Source organism: Camelus bactrianus, chromosome 20 (assembly GCF_048773025.1).
Source record: "Camelus bactrianus isolate YW-2024 breed Bactrian camel chromosome 20, ASM4877302v1, whole genome shotgun sequence".
In the NCBI taxonomy this organism is placed as follows: Eukaryota; Metazoa; Chordata; class Mammalia; order Artiodactyla; family Camelidae; genus Camelus; species Camelus bactrianus.
Genome location: NC_133558.1, coordinates 35,526,806 through 35,545,325, shown reverse-complemented (window position 1 = coordinate 35,545,325; position 18,520 = coordinate 35,526,806). Strand labels below are relative to the sequence as shown.

Below are 18,520 nucleotides of genomic sequence, written 5' to 3'. Positions count from 1 at the left end.
TTCATTCTGTCATGCCTGATTCCTGCCATGCACTGTACTCCTGCAAATGGATAAAGTCCCATCTGTGGAACAGCTGGGATAACAAAGACTCCAGGCAGTAATTTAAAAATCCACTCTTCGGTTCGGGGGCTGGAAGCACTCCCTCTCTTCTAGGTTATGCTTATGAAAATCTCAATTAGTGCAAGGAGTTTTAAGACGCCAAAGTCAACTTGTAGGAAGGCTCCAAGAGTTGTCGCTGACCCCTGGAGATGCTGGGGGTCTGAGACACACTGTCAGGGACAGATGAAAGGAGGGCTGACTAGTCCTTTCCCACCTGCCCCCGATTTCTGAGTGAAGACCTGTAGGGTCATCCTACTGAGGCCACAAGCTCTCTGCATGAAGGTGAAGGCCCCCGGCTACACGAAGGAGGACAGAGGTCCAGGAGGACAGCAGGCGGGTTAAGTCACATCATGAAACGAGGATGAGTCCACATGGGACAGCTGTAAGCCGGGGGTGGAGGGCGGGAAGAGACTTTGTTCACCCGGGACAACACAAAAGAAAAAATTCCCAACCAATTTTAAGAAAACAGTGGGGGAAGGAGGGGACATTATCGCAAAGAAAAAAAAAGACGCACCCACAAACTATTCAAACAAACAAAAAAAAAACCGAAATCCCATTTGCCCGACAAACATTTGGTGAATCAGGATCAAGAAATACCTAGTTTTCTCTCTAAAATAAATTTCTTTTAAGTTGTGTTTTGTTTTGAATTAATTAATTAATTTTTATTACGGGGGGAGGTAATTGGGTTTATTTATTTATTTATCTTAACAGAGGTACTGGGGATTGAACCCGGGACCTCATGCATGCTAAGCATGCACTTTACCACTGAGCTATATACTCTCCCCCTAAAAAAAATTTCTTAAATGCTGAAGGCAAAACAGAGAAAAGACTATTTGAAAATAAAAGTGATCTTTATCGGATGTGACTCTCCGTCCACCTCGGAAGGCTTTCACATTGTGAACTTCCGCGGGGGCAAAAGTCTCCGTTTCCATACCGTTTCGTTGTCGTCCTCATCCTTCTCATCTTCCACGAATCGGATTGCGCTGACTCTGTTTACCGCACGCTCGTTCCAGGCCTCATCAGAGACGTCGTTCACCAAGCTCTCCAAGGCAGCACAACGGGCCAGGTTCTCTGTCGGACAAAGAACACGTCAGCAGGGATCTCGGGGTCCTGTGACCCGCAAGGCTGCCCTTCCTTTTCAATGATGCATAATGCTATTTGCGATCATAAAATAGCCACTAAATCAACGTTTACTATTTCACTGCAGGATGACGTCGTAAGGATGGAGTTCTTTTTCATGGTTCTTTTTTATACACTCGCTTCAAAAACTCCCTCTTGACAGCTGTATGGCCACGCGTGTTGGATCTAGCACTGTCCTTAGTAACACAATCTGCCGCGTTGTTCCCTTGGGGTCTTAAACGCTTCTCTGACTGGGATCGGCAAGGTGGCTGTGTTCACCCAGAACCTTCTAGCGCCCCTCCATCAAAACCAGCTCTCAGCAAAGGGTTTACGACAGTAACGCGACGTTGAAGTGAATGCTTTTTTAAACCACACTGATTTACAAAACACAGACACAATCACTCCAAACAGCTCCCTGGCTTAAAACCAGTTTGCTGAAGATGTTCAGTACTAACCCTCCAAACCATCAGTTTGGATTTTAAGTGACTCTAGTCTCTTTTAGGAGTATGTATTTTGTATTTTCAGCCTTCGCTCTGAGTCAAAGCCAAAACACTAAAGAATTTCAGACGTTGGTAACAGGTGTGAGCAGCCCATTTTCTGCACAGATGCAGGGAGACCTTCCCAGAAAAGACCCAGCACGACCTCACAGCCGGGCTGGCTCTACGGGCAGACAGACAAAACGCAGCCTCACACAGGTGTGAGAGGTCTTACGGACAGGCATGAGGGCCGCCGGCCTCGCGGCCAAGTGAACACGGTCCTTAAACTCACCTTGGCAAGCAGGTTCGGAAGGCAGCTGAGGCAGTAAGACACAGGTGAGAATCTTCTCCCCTGTGGCGTGGTCCATGTCCTTCTGGAACGTGAGCAGGGGCTGGGACTGGTTGTCCGACAACCACAGAGCCTTCAGCTTCAGCGTGGTCAGGGACAGAGGCAGGTGCAACAACCTAATGTAAAACAAAAGGAGGCATCGGGATCTCAAAATTCGTAATCACCTCAATTCTTGTCCAAATCCAGAAAAAAAAAATTAAAAAGAGCTTCCTGGGATTGGGTTCAATATGTATGAAGACGTCATGTTTACAATAAGACACTTGATTGACTTCACATAGAGATCCTTCAGTCGGTCACTGGGCTTCCCTTCTCTGCCATCAACCGTCCCATTAGCACCTCCAGGCCACAGGGCAAAAAAAAGAGGAAATCACAAAACACACTATTTACTCTCATACTAGGATGTTTCGATTTAAAGAGTAGGGGAGGGAAAGACAGTGTAATTGTGGAAGGACCCAGAAGCCAGAGTTGTTACCAAGTCAGTGGCGACAGCCTCACCAGCAGGGCTAGTGTGAAGCAGAGATGACTCTGAGCAGAGGATCTCAACAGGGGGCCCCCCGGGGGACCCCTGGCAATGTCTGCAGACATTTTAGGGGATGCTGTTGCTATGGAGGGGGTCGAGGCCAGGCAGGATGCTAAATATCCTACAGTGAATGCTTAAGACGGCCTCACAACAAGGGCTTATCCAACCCCAAATCTCACAGCGCCAAGGGCGAAACTGTAGTAAAAACCCGATGTTTCTATACAGGTCTACTCATTCACTCTGCAAACCGCCCAACCTCTGCAGACACCAGGGATTTAAGGTTTAAAGAAACTAAGGCTTTCATTGATCAAGTATTTTCACTCTAAGGATGGCTCCGAGGATTAAGTCAGTCTCAGAAGTGACTCCATCAGTTAAAGAGTAATAAACTAATCACATTCTGTGAATGACAACAGGAGGCACACTTTCTTAAAAGAAATCTCTGGCCCCTTAATTCGATAAGAAGTTATATGACAGCGTGCATTCCTCGGGTTCCTTCTTCTATGATATGGTACATCCGCCACGAGTTAACACGCATGGGAGATCTACCTGTACGCCTCACCAACAGATTCGCACCGCCCTTTCAGACACATGCACCACTGCGAACTGACAGACGTAAGGAAAAATAAACTAGAACCCTACACAGAGCTATGAAGAGAAGCTAGACTCCGAGACTGTAAAACCAGTCTAAGCGGAATGCAAGCACAAGCCAGCGAAGCCGCTTCAACAAACGAAGCTCAGAATGATCAAAGAATGCGTAGGGAGCATTTACAACAAATGCGCTAACAAATGTTTTGTAAGGATAATTAATAGGTTTTGCAAAAGACCTCCAATGCGCTAATGATCGAGATGAAAAAATATTTTCTTTTCCTAACGCTTAGTCCAGTAAAGGCAGACCCACCCCACGCGCAGGCGCTGGGTGCAATGCTGAGCACACACTGCAGTACCTCAGTTAGGTTCTCAAGTCAGTGTATCCACGAGAACTGCGCTTGTTAAAGGACCCTGGAAGAGACTCCACGTCTTAGAAATACTACAGTATTTCACTAATGTGAGCCAAATGGAGGGACAAATAGGTATTTTTAAATCCCAGAATCAGGCCAGTGCAGTGACTTGCTTCTACTATGAGGATGCCCGGGGGGGAGCCGAGGGAGCAGTGACTCACAGCCCCACCTCCCGCACTTGAGGTACTGGTTCTTTGCAGGGACAGAAAGACTAAGTCTGTAATGCTCATACAAATCACTTCGCCCTCTGCCCAAAGGCTGTCACGCACATACTCGAAGGCAAGGAAGTTAAAGACACAAGGCAAGTATCTGCCCGAGGCTGTGACAGAGATTTTTTTTTAAGAACATACTAATACGTGGTGGACGCGTAAAGTACATCAAACTCTTTTATCATTTTACTGAACAAAAGGGCAATTTCTTTAGAAAGTTTGTTCCTGTTTTTTGTTTGCTTGTTTGGTTTTGTTTTTTTAAGGGAGTTAAGCTAACAATCCTCCAGAATGTTTTAAGTTTCAAAGTCTGGGGCAGGAAATCTGTTGTCAGCACATCTACCCCCGGGAACATGAAGGAAAGATAAATCAGGGTCTGAAAGCTGGCACGACACACGGATACTAACACATCGTCGTCACACTCCTCAGACTATTCAACCGGCTTCCCACCTAAACACCAAAGCAAAGGTATCACTAAAAGGCTAAACCGAGCATCAATAATAACAGCTTCTATGAACGACACATCACACAGTAAAAGCTGAAATAAATTACTAGACTCCACAGTGACACATCTTAAAATCACATTCAACCAAGCCGTGTAAGCCTGACGCGCTGTCTCCAACACTGGTTTTCCTGCCAAGCGCTGGTGTCCAGCCTGGGTACGGCTGTTACTGACCAAGCACACACCACACACGAGCTCGTTCACCAGTGCCTTGTGGACAGAGGTGTTCCCTGTGGTGTCCAAGAGGGAAACAGTGTGCAAACAGAGACTCTGCGGGCTGGGCCGGCCCTCCCGCTGACTCACTGTGGCCTGGGGAGAAAAGACACAGACACACACTCCTCTGTTCCTCTGGGGTGAACCATCCCAGACATAAGCCAGCAAACAGATTACAAAATAAAATTTAAAACATATATACACACACACACACACATACACATTCTTGCCTTCCAGCAAGTTAATAATACATTTTTGGTTTTACCCTGGTACCTTCTGTGTTCTACAGAGTCAACCCAAGAAGCCACAGCCCCAACTGAAGACATCTCTGTGTTCCATTTGGAACCACATTCCCTCCAGAAATAAAAAGCCTGTGGTTACTACTGACATCAACAGTACAAAGACTAAAGCAAATGAGCAAGCAAACCATGACCCTCTAGTTTCCAGTTCTATCTGTGACCCACCTGGCCTGCAGTGACCTTCCCCACCTCTGACTCTGAATGACAGCAACCGCTCTGTCCAACGTACTTAGCACTAAACGTGGCCTGCGGGTGAACGTAACACTCACTCGGCCATGGCTGGATGCGTCTTACTGTTGAATGCTTCGTCTGTTCACTGCCTCCTTCTAGAATTTTTAGTTTTAACCAAAGTTTTCAAAAATGTTTAAAGATGTTTAAAAAAAAGATAAAAATAAAAATAAATATACTTGTTAAAAAAATGTTTAAAGATATACAGAGAAAGAGAACATAATAAGTGAAAAATGTAAAAAAGTGTGAAACACTAGGAGTTTGGGATTAACAGATACACATGACTGTACATAAAATGCATAAACAACAAGGACCTACTGTAGAGCACAGGGAACTACATTCAATATCTTGTAATAATCTGTAAGGAAAAAGAATCTGAAAATAGATGTAAACATATATGTATGTACATGTATAACTGAGTTGCTTTGCTGTACACCTGAAACCAACATCGTAAATCAATGACATGTCAATAAAAAATAAGAATTAAAAGCAGATATATATATAGCGAGAGAACATAATCAGTGAAAAAGCATAAACGGTACCAAAATATCTAAAGGGAAAGCCCCCAGTAACCTCAAGTTTCTACTCCTTCTCTCGGGGAGTTACTTTAACATTTCGGTGCTCCGTATAGGTAAGGCTTTCTAAAACCAAAAACTAGAGGTCTGCGGATAGCTCTACACTTGCTCCTTGTCCTGTGCATCATGGAGTGTCTTCCAGGTCCCTGTGCAGAGACATATCTCATTCCGTAGCTGCTTCGAATTCCACCGTCTACTGTTGTGTTGCGTTTTGTCTTTTAATGTTTTTTCCCACTGTACTGACATATAACTGACATATAACACCGTGTAAGTTTAAGGTGGACAACGTGACGATTTGTTACACTTACGTATACAGTCGGCTCTCAGGTCCGAGGATGCAGGACCCGTGGATATGGAAGACTGACTGTACTACGGCATCTTATGTAAGGGATGGGGCGTCCGCCCACTTTGGTAACCTTGGGGGTCCTGGAACCAGTCCTCGTGGATACGGAGGGACCACTACATTGTGACTCGAGGACGTCAGCAGGCTTAGCAGCACCTCTGTGACCTCACTTAATCACCATCGTGTGTGTGCGTGTGTGTGCGCGCGCCACCGTGTTGTACTGTAGATTCCCGGAGCTAATTCACCTTACAGCTGGAAGTTTGCACCCTTTGATCACCATCTTCTCATTTTCCCCACCCTCTGGCCCCTGCAGCCACCACTCTACTCCCTGTTTCTGTGAGGTTGGCTTGTTTAGATTCCACATATCAGTGAGATCATACAGTATTTGGCTTTCCCTGTCTAACTTATTTCACTGAGCAAAATGCCCCAAGGTCTATCCATGTTGTCGTAAAATGGCAGGATTTCCAACTTTCTCAGAGCTGAATAATATTCCACTCCACACAGTCACACACACCCCTTCTTTATCCATTCATCTGCCTTCGGTTGCTCATGCAGTTTCTGTATCTTGGCTACTGTGAATGACAACATTGTGAGCATGGGCGCGCAGACATCTCTTTGCTCTCCCATTTTCTTTTCCTCTCGGTATATACCCGGAGTAGGACCGCTGGATCATATGGCAGTTCTATCCACCCTATCTTCCATGGTGGCAGCACCAATTTACATTTCCCACCAACAGCGCACGAAGGTTCCCTTCTCCCCACATCCTGCCTGACACTTGTTAAATCTCCTGTCTTTCTGATAAAAAGCCATTCTAACAGGTCTGAGGCGATATCTGGTAATCTTTTTAATTTAATTTAATTCAATTTCTTGGATTATAAAATTCCAAGGTGCAAACGATTTCCCTAACGACCACCACGGTTTGTAGTATTTGGTCTTGGTAACACTGCGAGAAGATGCCCTGATAGCTGACTGGGTGCCCTTGGTGGGAGTTCACCTGGGGAAGCATCTGCGAGCGAAGGGCACTGCAGACTGGGCCTGTAGGTAGCTGCTGATACAAGACACCTTCTCTGTTACTGTACCAGGAGGCGTGACGCTCAGTTTCCAAGTGGCATTTTAGAGTTACCTTTGCTATAATCATTCCTATCAAATGTGTCAAGAAGGTTCCCAGAAACCAACGCACCGTCTCCCCGTGCCACCTGCTATTCCTGTATGCTTGAGAGGAGGGGCAGAAACTCGTGCATTTGGTGTGATTTCCCATGGTGTGACATTTCTGTAAGCAAAGAAGCTGACATGGTAAGCCTTTTTTTTTTTTATTAGTTTCTATACTGATACTTTCAATTAGCAGTCATTAAATATTTTAATAAGCTTAAAATCTATACGTACACAGACTAAATGACACACTTAACTGACTCGGACGACAGCACCCGAGCCCAAGCACAGTAAAACCTGAACCTTGGCTGCTTCTGTGAGCGGGAGAACGGGACTTTCATTCAAGTAAAACAGTGTTTACACATCAGAGCCACGCTTCGGCTCCGGAATGAGTGATGCAAAGCCATTCTCCCCAGAGAGGCGAGAACCAGGACCGGTTTGGTGTCACTGAGTTTCTCCTGCTGGCAGGGAGAGCTCAGGGCAGAACTTGCCCTCCTCGAGCTGTATGTCTCCTGTTAGACTTGGTCCAACAAGAATTTCAGCGGCCAATGCCCATCAATCCTGACCTTCTGGTCAACCAAGATGTCCCACAAGCATTAACTTTAAAGAGGTGAGCGTTCCCTGAGGCCACGACTCAGCACCAGAGTCCAGACCTGCTGTCCACAATCCATGAGCAGGAGTGAAAAATCATGGCTTGTGCTGGACCTAAGTGAGCGGCCAGCCAGACTTCGGACACCATCCCCCAAACACTCTTCAGATCACCGGCATTTACCACTTAGAACCCCTGAATCTAGCACCTTGCCCCCCTCCCCCCATCTAACTATATAATGCCTACAAGCCTTTTTTAAATTCCTTTTGGCAATGAAGCCGATGAGACCAGGCACCTTGCAGTGGTCTGCTGGTCATTCTGCAAAACGAACATTTTTTTGCATTTTCAGTCAACAACTATTTGCCTGGCATCTGTTATGTGCCAGGCACCGGGAAGGGACAAATCCCTCGAGGACACAGCAACCAGAACATCTAACTTTAGGGAACTTAGGCTGTCGGAGGGTCACATGCAGGTAAACAGGCAGTTATCACGGAGAGAAGGCTCCCTGGCGAAAAGAGAAGCATGAGTGATGAGACCAGAGGTAGGAGGAAGACTGCGGGTAGGCTCAGCGGGGAGGAAAGTGTAGTGACATCCAAGGTGAAGGAAGGAGTTCGGGACGGCGGAAACACCCCGACCCCCCACGCAGGTGAAGAGCAGGCCTCTTCCAGAGACGGCCGGCGAGCAGCGCATGGTCCTCCGACCCAGGACGCGGGGTGACCTTGGGGACACAGGCTGGCAGCTCTTCAGTTTTTTAGACTATGAACCGCTTGGCGATTCTCACATCAGCCGTAGATCTGTTCACCAGAGAAGCGTCCCCGGATACAATTTTGTTCACAACATCAGGGCGCTCAGAGTCCAGGGATGAGCACCTCAAGATCTCGGGTTGGAATCTAGTTTAAATTCATTTCAGAGGAGGAAACTCCGAGGCCCACGATCACACGCAGAAGCCAGTTCTAAAAGCCAAGGTCAAGCCTAGACTCCCGATTCCCAGGCAGCGCCCTCCCCTCCCATTGCGGGGCTGCCGTCCGGGAAGCCCTTCTCCAGACGTGCTCACCTCAACTGGAAAGGACCCCGTGCGCTGGCCGTCCCTGACCTTCTCCACTCCCTCGGCTCCGTCACTCCAGCTCCCAGAACCAGGACCTCCCAGGGCCGGGGTCCTGTGACCAACCAGCATCTAGTCTCCGAGGGGAGCGGAGGCGAGGCGGCCAAGGCTGGAGGGGGTGGACGTCGGTTTCTCTGTCTCAAGCAGAGCAGCGCAGAACACGCCTACCTGTTGCCCGCCACGTCCAGGACGTGTAGCTCGCTGGCCTGCGACACCTCTGCGGGTATTCGGCTCAGTCTGTTGTCACGCACGCAGAACACGGTGAGGCTGCAGCACCCGCCGATCTACGATGGGAAAGAAAACACGGCTTTTTTCCAGGTTGTCCTGAGAAGTAGGGTTGGGACTGGAGCATCTTTTCATCAAATGGTGAGAAAAGGATGCAGGAAATTATATTAGATGATTCTAAGTCTCACTGATGACCCACGATGATCCACGTAAAGCATACAGAGCACCGAGTGGTCCAGGGAGTTCATAAAAATCTCTGCAACACATTCATTCAACATTCATGTTCTAAATTAAAACCAGAAGATCGACAGTGCAGTTCCACAATTTCATTCTGAAAAGAAAATAATTTTCTCGTGTTGTCTGATGCAACTGCACCTTTTAAATACGTTAACCAGGAGACACAGGTCCAAGCAAATATTGTTTGGAAATAATAATTTGGAGTTTCAGAAGTCTAGGTTTCCAAAGTTAAGCCAAGGATACAAACACACCAAATACACACACACACACACACACACACACACACACACACACGCACACCTTGGAAGACCTGCCCACGACAGTAAAAAAAAAAAAAAAGAGAGAGAGAGAAGCATCTGATAGATGATACAATGCATTAATTTCTACCGTACGTTTTTTACCAGCCTTTGTTCATTCACAACTTAATTGGGTAAATTCATTTTCCCTTTGACAAATGCAAAATCAACCATCTTTCAGCAAAAAGTGAATTTGGTGGGCTGTGACCCACTGCTAAAAGCAAACGTCAACATCTGTACCCACACCAGATCTGATTACCATTTTTTTTTAAGTAAACAATTCAAAGTAAATTGAGCTTTGTATGAGTCTGGTCTTCCCAAAAAAAGCACCTAATCACAAAAGAATTCAATGATTCTCTTGCATAAACTGGCTGTGGGTTCTACAGTCGGGAAAGCTGACCCAAGAGGGTGGAGAAACGGCTCGCTCCCAGACACAACGTCCCGCAGGCCGGGTCCAGCCCCACACCCGCCGCGCACGCGCTGGCCGGAGAGCCACTGCTGGAAAAGGCTCATGAATGGAGCTATGGATGCCTCTCTGACCCGTGGAAAAATACTCCAGGGCCTCCCACCTGAGGAGGCAGAGAGACCTGGGCCTTCAACAAAATCTGAACAGAGCTTCACATCACAGAAGGAAAGGAACCAAAACCCTGGACACCCTGGATCGTGTGGGGACCAACAGGACCAGATTCTCTGTGATGAACGTAGACGGTCCCAACAAAGATCTACCCCCGGGGGGGAGCCAAGATCCCGGGGTAGGGTGAGCATCTGGGTCTGCGAGCCATGAAGATGGCCCTCCTGACCAGCGCACGGCTGAGGCTGGACACGCCTCGTCCTGCCATCCTGGCCCAGCTTTGGGGACAGAGTTTATCTGGACTCCAGGGAGGCAAAGCGGGTGTCAGTCACTCACATACTTGATCCCCTGATGGACAGCGAGGCCCCGGGGGTGGGGGTACACAGCTGAGGCTGCACCATGATTCAGGGCTTCACTTTGTCATGAAGCTGCCCAGCTGACTGTGGGGGGGACCCTGCTGGTATGTATACCATCTCCTCAAAAATCTTAATGAATTAAAGTGGGTCGGGGGGGGGTCTGAAAGGGGTCACTGCGATGAAAGTCCTGGACCCATTAACACCCCTGAAGTCCTTTGAGGGAAACGGCAAGGACTCCCTGGGGAGTGGGTGCGCTGCCTACTGTGTTTACGGCTGGTTATTTATTTTTCCTTTTTCCTTTCCGTTCCAATCTCACACCATTTGAGACATCAGGGGAGGAAGGCAGTTGCATTCAGGGGCCTCCAGGCTCTCTGGGCTGTCAGGGGAGGGAGAGGGACCCTCCTGAGCTGATGCCACTGGCCATGTTTGGAAACAAGGCTGACAGAGAGCCAGTCTGGGCCCTGGCGCTCAGACCACTCACACCACTCAACGGGGCCCGTTCCCAAGCCAGCCAGGAGGGGAGGGCGCAAAGCTCGGGCTTCTGGAAAAGACGATCAGGCGGCCGAAACCATGGTTCAGTGGATCGAGTTCTTTACAGACGTCAGAGGGGAGAGCGGGGCGATGGAAGGAGGGGGGCTTTGGGACGTCACAGACCTGGGGTGGAATTCAGGCTCCGTCCTAGGTTCGGTGGGTTCGGGTTCGGATATGTCACTTCCACAAAAGTCACAATGAGCATTAGATGGAAAGAAACTACATATGTAATTAGCACCCATCACAGAACCTGGCTCATTGCTGCTGCCAGATAAACGCAGCTGCTGTTTTGTGAGAAGTGCGAGTCCCAGGTCCGAGGGATGGACAGTCAACCTGAGCCCGGGCTGTGTTGCCGAAACGTGCTGGGGCCCGGCTCTGCCCCGGACGCACCAGAACTTCCTGGAACGCTGTCTCCCCGACGGTGCATCGCAGGGATATTCTGTGTTCATGGTCGTGAAGGCTGCCGTGAGCTCTGCGCTGCATTTCATGTCAGTCACTTGGCTGTCTCTCTGGGGTTTAGGAGGCAGCGTTTACACGTTCCTTAGGGGTCAGCAGGATAACACGTTTCCATCACTACAAACTTCCAGGCAGCAGAGTCACTGTTGAACAACTTACTGGCAGTTATGTAGGAAGCTGACATTTTTAAACTCCCTTAAACCCCAGGATAATAGCTTAGAGGAGATGATCAGACAGAGTCCATGATTCAGAGAGAAAGCCTGGACCAGGACCAGCACCTCTGCCCATGCTCCGCTCCGCGACGTCCGCCCGGAGCGCAAAGGAACTTTCATTCTCCCTCCGTCTCTTCCTTTCGGTGTCATTCGTAACAGCACTGAACCCACATCTCGTAGGCAGAAAGGAAAATGTACAATAAAGCAAAATCTGGTCGCGATCCAATTTGAACAGAAAGACCATGATGTGCAATTTTAGAAACCAGAGACTAATTTTGTCTTTCCCATCCCTGGCTGTGGTGTATTACTCAAAGGCTCCCTGCTTCAGAAACATTTGGGAAACCGTGCGGCTTTGGGACTCCCCAAATTGCTGGGCCACTGACATCAAAATATCCACTAACAGCTACAGCATTCTTCTTTCCAAATGATTTAAAAAAAATAATTTAGTTGACTGGAAAATAAAAATCACAGAGACACACACACACACACAAGCATGATGAAAAAATAACTCAAACCAAATCCTACCACAAAGGGATAATCAGTATTGACATTCGGAGGGATAAATGCTGTGCATCTGTGGTTATACATCCGCACTTCCACAAAATCGGGCCCAATACTATGATCTCGGCACCTTTGTTCACGCAGAACGTCAAGAATGTCTTCCCACGTCATTATGTTTCTAACAGGATTTTTACTGACCCCATAGTTATTTCATTCTTTCAGCTGTACCACAGATTACTTAGCACATCACCAGTTTAGACACTTCTCATTAGTTGTGCCATTTCTTTGATGTGTGTTCCTGGGCAGGTTGCTTGACCTCTCTGAGTGTGAGTTTCAAAATCTGTTGGATGTTGATAATGAGTGACCTACACCTCCTAGAATTATTGTGACCAACAGACACGAACAAGCACATTATATGTTACTCTTATAACACCTGGGATAAGACAGTACCTGGCACGGGTTCACCATCCCTGTACACGCTCAGCACAGTGCCTGGAACGAGAGATGCTCCTATGCACACTGTGAGAAGTAACCGTGCGCGTGAGTCTTAGTGTATACCCATAATTGTTTTTTCGTGGGATAAATTCCTACAAGTGGAATTACAGAATCCAAGGGTATGTACATTTTCAAAGGGTTTAATAACATTACCACACTCCCTTCCAGAGAAGCCAGAATAATTTATACTTCCCAGATAATATGCACTTCCCTGTACGCTCACCAGTCTTTGCTATATGACTACACTTTTTAAATCTTGAAAATCTGATAGGCAAAAATGCTTTAATTAACATTTTGTAAGTAATGATTTCACGTTCATCGCCATTTCTCTCTCTTCTCCTGTGAATCACTTACTGGCTCTTGGGAGGGTCTTTGCTTGAATTTTTGCCCATTTGTCCAGAGTGGGCACATCTCTTTTCTCAATGGGATGAAAGAATTTCTAACAGAGTGAGGAAAGACATCCATCACGTGTTACACAAATGTGCTCCTCTCCCCAGGCTGTCTATTGTCTTGAAGATCAGAAACCTTATTTTCAACTAGACAAACCCATCAACTGTTTCTTTTATGACTTATTTCCTCTTTCAAGTTTAGGGATAACTTCTCCATCTTGAAACCCAGGCTTTTTTTTTTCTTTCTAGCATTTTTAGGTTTTTAGCTTACATGATCTCTTTTATTGATCAATAATTCACTGTAGGACACCATGGGAACTTACTCCAGAGAATTCTAAATTGTGCTAATAGGAAGGCAGAAAGCTCTCCACAAAAAGAGTACTCTAACCCCGTGGGCATTTCTGAATGTCCTGAATATCTGTGTGTGTTTGATGTTTGCAGATTGCTTGACAAAGAGAAGCTTTGATGACTGACCTGCAAATCGTACCCTGTCTCATTTGGCTGGATAGGTGTGATGTAGTTAGGGTTCCTTTTGTTTTGACTTAATGGAGACAAAAGACTGAACTCCAAACTTGGACACATGCTCCATTTCTTCCAGCCAGCAACTCTTTGTGGTCCAGACTGGTAAGGTCAGATGCGGCTGGGAGGTGTCAGGAAGTTCCTGGCTCTCTTTCGTCTCACCCATGAGCACAGATGCCCACTTCCTGTCTATCCATGAAGAATGATGCCACAGCCCAGCCTCTTCCCCTTAATTCTTCCCTCCACCCAAAGTAGGATTTGGGGAGGGGACCTCCTTATCCCAGAAACATACATAACTTGAGCAACAGGATGACAAACAAAAGACACAAGTCCGTTGTTTGGAAAATCAGAAGCATGCCACAAGTAGCGAATACAGCGAATCTAGCCTTCCCACCGGAGACAGAATTGTGCCAACAAACCAGAATTTAACAAAGGCGGGTGAGCTGCCAAGTTATGCCATTCAGAATTTCTGAATAACTTAAGATGTAATTCTCAGAAAGGCATTCTTTAGAGAGAGAATCATCTGAACAAATCTGAAAAGACAGAACATAATCAAGTTCCAGGCCATGCAGTCAAATTAAAAAACAAACAAAAAAAACACAACACTGAGTTTAGAGGAAAACGTCCAATGTTTTCCGGTGAAGCACATACGAAGCGGCCAGCCGATGGGACTCCGCATGCGTCTGACAGGCAGGATGGGAGTCAGCGGTGCCACTGCGGGCGGAATGATACTTACAAGGCGGCAAGTTTACCTGACTTTTCTAAAGTTCCAAGCGGCTAACAATTAAGAAAACAAGAGACATTCATTGATTTGCAAACGTTCACTACACTTAACGCCTCACAGCACACACAGAATCTGTTATTGTGACCCACACGGCACAAACATTTCCCCCTCAACCATTTGGGGGAGCAAAAACGCAAATAAATGCTGCTCTGGACTACAGAGCTGTGCTATACAACTGACAGTATATGATACTACCAAATGGGGGGGAAAAGACAGAAAAGAACCAACACAGCAAGCAGACTAATGGCCACTAACACGACTATGGATTCAGGGAGGAGAAATGCAACAGGTCAGCGCTTCAGTTCAGGTGGGTCATGTGTGCAACTTAACCGTTGCAGAGAAAGTTATAACGTTTTGAAAGAACAGCATCCAAGCAGGAGCGGGCGGGGTTCGACAGCATGGGTTCGGGCTTGGGGGCAGAGTGCGCACACATGCACGCGCACTCACGTTCACACACACACTCACAGCGCCTGCCACTCTCGCTGCACAGAGACTCCAGACACGACGTGCTGTCTGGACCATCGCCTGAGACGCACTTCAAGGTCAGGAGACCCTCAAGAGGTCTGGCTGCTGCGCCCGGACGATCAGGGGCCCGGACGGTCAGGGGCCCGCGCTGGCCCGTCCTACTGGGCTTCCGCGCTCAGACCTGCGGTGGGACTGGCCATGCTTCCCGGTCTGGGAGGCACGTGTGTGTGAGTGGGAGTGAGACGTCCTGAGTGATCCTGCCTCAGCGGGCAGCAGAGGGAAAGGGCACAGACTTGCTGCCTTTATAACACTATCTAGGTGCCAGGAAACCTGCCATAGTTTCGTGTAAAATGGATACAACATGAGAGCTGATGGATGAACGTGCTTGGAAGCCAGACAGGTCCACACAGGCCTTCCCACGTCAGAAGCTGGAGTAGCGGTCCGTGCGGACGCACCGCGCGCAAAAGACGTGACCTCTCTGATCGGAAACTGAGCCCGCGCTTCCGTCCCCAGGGTAACAGAGGACCGATGCTCGTGTTACAGCGATGGCCTGACAAAAGTTAACTCCTCCAGCTCTCGTCCAGAACGCGTTCCTTCCAGAGACAGGCTGCAGAGGGAGGGATGGTGTGGGGCCGCGGGGCCGCGGGGCCGGGGGACCGTAATGGGGACTCACGTCACACCCAAAGCGCTCTCTCCAGCCTTCACTGAAAATGTTCCTCAAATGCATTCATTTCTAAAGGGGCTAAACTGAAGATGATCTGACCTGTCTCTACTCAGTCAAGGTCCTGACTCACCTCCAGGCCACAGGGACGAAAAGGCTGGGGTCAACCTGTGTCAGCTGAGTGGCCAGGTTGCCTGGCTTAACCATCAAGGGACGCATCTGGAGCCCATTCTACCAACCCCACACCCCCCAGCCACGTGAGTCCCGGGAAGGAAAGCATCTCGTGGGCCTCAGTTTCCTCATCTGTAAAATGAGGACAACCTCGTGACCTCAACAGCTGCCGGGACGATTCAAGAACCTAACGTGCATGACAGCACCAAGTCCCACGCAGGGCTCGGAGGCAGGAGCAATGAGCCTGTCTGACTTCTCCCTGCAGGTGCAGGTGTCCAGGCCGCACCGGTCCATGCGTGCTCTCCAACAAGAATAAAATCAGCCTTCGGGATAGCATGTGTTTTAGTACATCACTTGGAGGCTGGAACCGAAATGTTCTGATGGGCGGAGTCTCTTCCTTGTGTCCCAGTTTAGCCGAGGGGGAGCTTAAGTCTTTCTGCTGGAAACGGTCTTACTGCAACGCCACTGTGCAGATGATGGCAGTGTCAGGACACGGTCACATTTATAACAAACGTCCTTAGGCCTCCGTTCAGGGACACTGGCCTCTCACCTGGGAGAAGCCTGGGTGACCAGGGGTAGAACACCAAGATGAGGGGAGGAGACAGCAGGCCCAGCCAGACACCCTGAGATGCGGCTCTGGGAACAGAAAAGTCCCTCCCATTCCGGCGGCTGGCCGGAGGGCAGCTTGGAAATCACTCGAGGACAGATGCTGGAAAGGGTCGGACAGAGAGATACGAAGGAAAGTGCGCCTGGCCAGTGACCACATCACTGGGGACCACACCTTTCTAGGTGAGGCCTTGGCCGAGGGGAGGGGCTCCCCTGCAGCTCATGTGATGGTGGGGCGGGGTGGAGGGGACTTCAACTTTGTTTTAGGCCATCTTGCTAATAAAAAAGCAAGCTCGGTACTCCCCATCGCCTGGTTCCAAACAGAGAGAGCGCCTTCTTTACAAACAACACAGCCGACGCCTCCCTATTTGCTCTGTCGTGGGTTTCCTCCCCCTCCCCAGTATCTGCACAGTTTCTGCCAAAACCCAGATGCCCCTGAGCCCCACAGCTGCGCCCCCAGGGGGTGGTGACTGTCTCTCCCCTCCTGCCGGGAGCACTGACCGAAAAATCCTAAGAGCCTGGCTCTCCCTTCCGACACCGTCCTCCACCTGCAGGGTAGACACCCTTCTCCCGGAGCTGAGCTCCGCCCGCATGCCTCCTCCCATGAAGAGGCTGCATCAAGGGCTGCTTCTATAACTCCCATGACTCATGGGACAGTTTAACTCCTCATCCAAGTCAATCAAAGCAAAAGCCATCCTCTTCCTCTGCCCGACTCCCAAACCACCCCTTTCTGTCCACAGCGCCACCCTTCTAGTAGGTCAGCCGCAAACGTCCTTCTCTCCCTCTTTCTCCCAAGCACAGTCCGACCAGTCCACCCTTTCCAGCTCCGCTCACAGCCATCCGGACCCACCAACGCTCCTCACTTTCCTGACGATCACCTCCGATGAACGCCTCCCACCACCTCTGCACTCACAGACGGGAGCTCATACCTTGGCCTTCCCCCACGTCAGTCTCGCAAGGTCTTTGACCTTTCTGATCCCTTGTGTGTCATTATTATCTCCTTATGATTATTATTAGATGTATTTTTAAAGCACGTACCTCCTTTGGTAAAGACACTATTTTATTTCTGTCTGCATTCAAGTTGTTCAACTTCTTGAGTTTCCCAATGCTCTTGGGTAAAGTCTGTAAAAATAACATTTTTATTATTAACTTAACACATACTGTGAACATGGCTCCGAGTGAAATGGGTCTTTCCAAGGACGGAGATAATCCAGTCTCATCCAGCAAGGGAAGGCATGGCTCTTCCTGAACATGGGTGTTTGTAAGGCTCACTTAGGGGATGTGGAACCTAAGAGTTTTGCATTTGTGTTAAAACGAGAGTATGTTTGGACGAAATGAAGGCACAGGCCCCGGGAACAGAGAGACACCTAGTGAAAGAGGTAAGGGAGGCTCCTCAGCTCAAGGAAGTGCCATTTGCACCCTCAGGGTTCACCTGTCCCCTGCACTTCCAAGAACCTGCGGATGGTGGCATGGAAGCCTGCAGGGGCCAGAGAGCTGGGCAGGGGGTCAGGGCCGGGGCAGGGCTGCCGTGAGGCCAGGGGGAGAGAGGGAGGGCGCCAGGGCTGGTGCGGGAACCCGGTCCCTGCAGGAACCAGGCTAGGCCCGACACGGACGGGGGCTCTTCAATCCAGATGGAACCCAGGGGTGAAGGTTATTTTTCCAACCGTTGTGACGACTGCCTGTAATTCTACAACCAGCAATGAGGAAGGAGGGCTTGGGCACTCCCACCCCACCTGCCCGGGGGCCGCTGTGCCACCCGAGGGGAGATGCTGCTGGGGGGGCCCCCCTCCACGCCCCTCCACCACCCCCTGTGCCCTTGATCGACTCCTGCTGTCTTTTTCTGCTCTTTTCACCTAAAGAGCATTGCTCGTTCCTTTATAAAGAAAGGAGAAAACAGAAGAAAAAGGAAAAAGGAAAAGTAGGGTAAGAACTAATGTGACACTATATATTAAAAAAAAGGTTTTAAAAAAATCTTCTGTACAGCACAGGAACTATATACAATATCTTGTAATAAACTTTGGTGAAAAAGACATGGAAAGGAATGTATGTATGTACGTGCATGACTGGGACACTGTGCTGTGCACAAGAAATGGACACATTGTAACTGACTGTACTTTAGAAAAAAAAAAACACTAACATGACAAATGAAGATGGAGACGAGAGGATGGAAAGGCAGGAGAGTAGACTGGAGCAAAAACTCGGCTACGGGACAGTTTAAAAAGGAGAAGCAGCAGAGGAAGTGCAGATGGAGGATGAAGGACTGGATGCAGAGGAGCAG

At 48.6% G+C, this 18,520-nt stretch overlaps 1 protein-coding gene across 2 annotated transcripts in view; it reads right to left on the bottom strand.

Annotated features, from left to right (window-relative positions):
* The window catches only part of LRRC1 (leucine rich repeat containing 1), a 93,626-nt gene that overhangs the window by 2,258 nt on the left and 72,848 nt on the right, over positions 1-18,520 (bottom strand). For both annotated transcript variants that reach the window (XM_074348922.1, XM_074348921.1), the window contains exons 10-13: positions 17,281-17,364; positions 8,936-9,051; positions 1,987-2,159; positions 1,034-1,170 (exon numbers count right to left, since the gene is read on the bottom strand). In XM_074348922.1, coding sequence (XP_074205023.1) covers positions 1,034-1,170; positions 1,987-2,159; positions 8,936-9,051; positions 17,281-17,364 — 510 coding nt within the window. The remainder of the gene's footprint in view (positions 1-1,033; positions 1,171-1,986; positions 2,160-8,935; positions 9,052-17,280; positions 17,365-18,520) is intronic.